Below are 2,926 nucleotides of genomic sequence, written 5' to 3'. Positions count from 1 at the left end.
GACACACGCCCCGCCTGTCACGACTAAACTAGCTCGGCAAAAAGCGATTATGCTGACAGACGGGTCCGGCTGGCCCGTTGCGCGGGCCATGGCAACGGGAGCCCCTGAAAGACCTCGCAGCACGCCACCTGAAAAGGGGCGACGCGGAGGGTACTCTCGCCCTCGAATAAGACAGGTACTGCAACATTATTTATATACAGGAGTAATATAGATACGAGTAGTAAACGTAGTACTCCTACAATTCATCGCAAAAAGAAAAAAGTAAACGTAGTACTGTTACAACATACGGAGTATATGATTATGATATATATTCCACAATAGGAAACATCGATAGTAAACCGAGACTCACACCGACACGTACACACGCGTGGATCTTAGTAGGAGTACAAGATAAACCCGCACTACCATCCACAGAGGCAGTTTTATTCTGTTATTATACGAAGTAACTAGTACTACTCGACAAGCTACCTACCCATCGAGATTGACAACGACACTCACACTTCAAACGTATACATACGTACGTACCCAGGGCCAGGAAACAGCTAGACAACTTTCCCACGCACACCTACGTGACTGGCTTCGAGCAACCTGGAATCCATGGCCGGCGAATATGTTTTCAGGCGTCGGACCATGTGACGGGCACCTCGCCGATGTTGCTGTCGAGCCCGAGGGCCTTCCACACGGCTTCGGAGGTGTCCACGATGTTGGTCTTGCAGCCGTGGTTGGAGTCGCACTCGTCCACCACCTTGGCCTGCACGGTGCGCCCGTTGTGCTTGCTGGTGATGTTGATCATCTTGCCGCACCGGCGTCCGCCCGCGTACCACCTCGTCGACAGCGCCACGATCATGTCCTTGTTGCTGTGAAACTTGCCGTCGCACTCCGACGGCGGGCCGCCCTCCTGGCCCTTCTCGAAGCCGTTCACCGTCATCACGCCTGCGGTGCCGCCGCCGCCGCCGCCACCGCCACCACCGGTGCCGCCCGGCGAGGTGCAGTGGGGCTTCTTGTGCTTGTGCTTGTGCAGCATGCCCGGCACGGAGTCGTCCTCGCTGGCGCACGGGTCCGGCTTGGCGTGGTGCCTGGCCACGGCGCACGTCGACACCTGCAGCAGGATTACAAGGATGGCCATGCCCACGACTACAAGCTTGGCGTTTGCCATTGCTAAACCTCCTGCCTGCTAAGTACTAGTAGTATTTGCTAGCCTAGCTTTGCACTTGACTTGGCGTGCGTACTTGGTTCTGATCAAGCTGCTTCGAGGAGTTTATATAGGCGCAGGCACGAGAATCAGCTGCAGGCCAAGGCGCCAAGCACGGGATGCGCCGTACTTTGTCACACGTGTGCATGGGCATGGCGGCATTTGTGTGGCTCCTAACCTGTCGGGTAAGAGACCCCAAAATAATCGTTTTGTGTAGATAGATGAGTGCAAGGAGTTTTGCTGAGTAGGATACTCGCTCGGTGTACTCGATACAGAACAAAAATGGCGGTTAGACTGTATTTACATATAGCTTCTGTATATGTCTTGTATATTGTATCGTACACCTTGGTGTACCCGTTATATATATGAGATAGCCACACCCTTAGCGGGTGTCGTGCAGTTTCCCAAAACCCTAAGTCTTACATGGTATCAACCCTAACTGATCCTATGTCTTCCGCTGCTGCTGCCGCCGCCGCCTCCGCCACCGCGATCGCGCCCAACTCCGTCGCCGCCGTCGCGCCGGCTTCTGTCACGGCGCCTGCGTCGCCGTTCCTCTCCTCGCGTCCCCTGGTTTCGGTCTACACCGGCCAATCTTCGATGGTAGGCGCCTCCTCGGATCAGCCACCGCCGTCGTCACCGGCCGCGCCTCCGCCGATCCTGGGGGATCCTTTGTACACCGGTCCGTGGATGAGATCGGCAGCCTACGGCCCGTACGGGGCTGCTCCACTCCCGCCCGCAGGCCCCTACGGGGCGGCGCCCGTCCCTGCCGGATCGGCGGCCTATGGCCCCTACGGGGCCGCTACTTCATCAACGGGCCACTACGGGGCGCCGCCCTACGCGCCCGCCGCGGCTGCATCTCCTGCCGCTGTTGCAGCGGCGCCCTACGCGCCCTACGCGCCTTCACCTGTCGCCGCGAACGCTGGGACGGACAGGGCCCCGCCGCCGCCATTGTCCTACGGCGGCTACTATCCTCCGGCCATGGCTGCATCTGGTGGATCATCTCACATGACCTACTACACGGCGCCTCCTCCTGCTGATCATGCCGTGACCAGCACGCCGTTCTACTTCGCGCATCTGATCCCAGTGAAGCTCACGACGGACAATTATCTGTCATGGCGTGCACAGGTGTTGCCACTTCTCCGCAGTCGCTATCTGGAGGGCTACGTCGACGGTTCCTTGCCGTGTCCTCCACCACATCACCCGGCATACCATGCGTGGGTGGCTCAGGATCAGGCCATACTTTCGGCGATCCAGTCGTCGCTCACCGAGGCGGTGTCCTCCTTGGTTCTCTTCACTGCCACGTCCCAGGAGGCGTGGTCTGCCCTTCACACTAGCTTTGCATCTCAGCAGCAGGCTCGTGCTCACACTCTTCGTACAGAGCTGGGAGAGACCAAGCTTCTTGACCTCAGCATTACCGACTACTTCGGCAAGATGACGCGTCTCGCAGACACTCTAGCCTCCATTGGTCAACCGCTTCGCAAAGAGGACTTCACCACCTTTGTCATGAACGGTCTGGATGACGACTATGATAACCTTGCTGAGAACATCAATGGCCGTGATACTCCACTTGAACCCCGTGAGCTCTACGCCCGCCTCCTTGCCACAGAACAGCGCATCAAGTCCCGCCGTACCAATCCGAGTTTCATGGCTGCCAACGCTGCCACTCGTGGGAAAGGGAAGTCCTTCAAGTCAACTGCAGCGGGCAAAACAGCACCATTGACTTTGCAGGCTCCG

General features: G+C 57.9%; 1 protein-coding gene across 1 annotated transcript; it reads right to left on the bottom strand.

Moving 5' to 3' along the window:
• Positions 1-274: 274 nt before the first annotated feature.
• On the bottom strand, positions 275-1,216 carry LOC119305032 (putative ripening-related protein 6). The gene has a single exon (XM_037581668.1). The coding sequence runs from the start codon at positions 1,154-1,156 to the stop codon at positions 617-619; it is 540 nt and encodes a 179-aa protein (XP_037437565.1). The 5' UTR covers positions 1,157-1,216; the 3' UTR covers positions 275-616.
• Positions 1,217-2,926: the final 1,710 nt, after the last annotated feature.

The sequence above is a fragment of the Triticum dicoccoides genome, chromosome 1B (assembly GCF_002162155.2).
Source record: "Triticum dicoccoides isolate Atlit2015 ecotype Zavitan chromosome 1B, WEW_v2.0, whole genome shotgun sequence".
Lineage (NCBI taxonomy): Eukaryota > Viridiplantae > Streptophyta > Magnoliopsida > Poales > Poaceae > Triticum > Triticum dicoccoides.
Note: the sequence above shows the minus strand (reverse complement) of the source record. Positions and strands in the feature narration are given on the sequence as shown.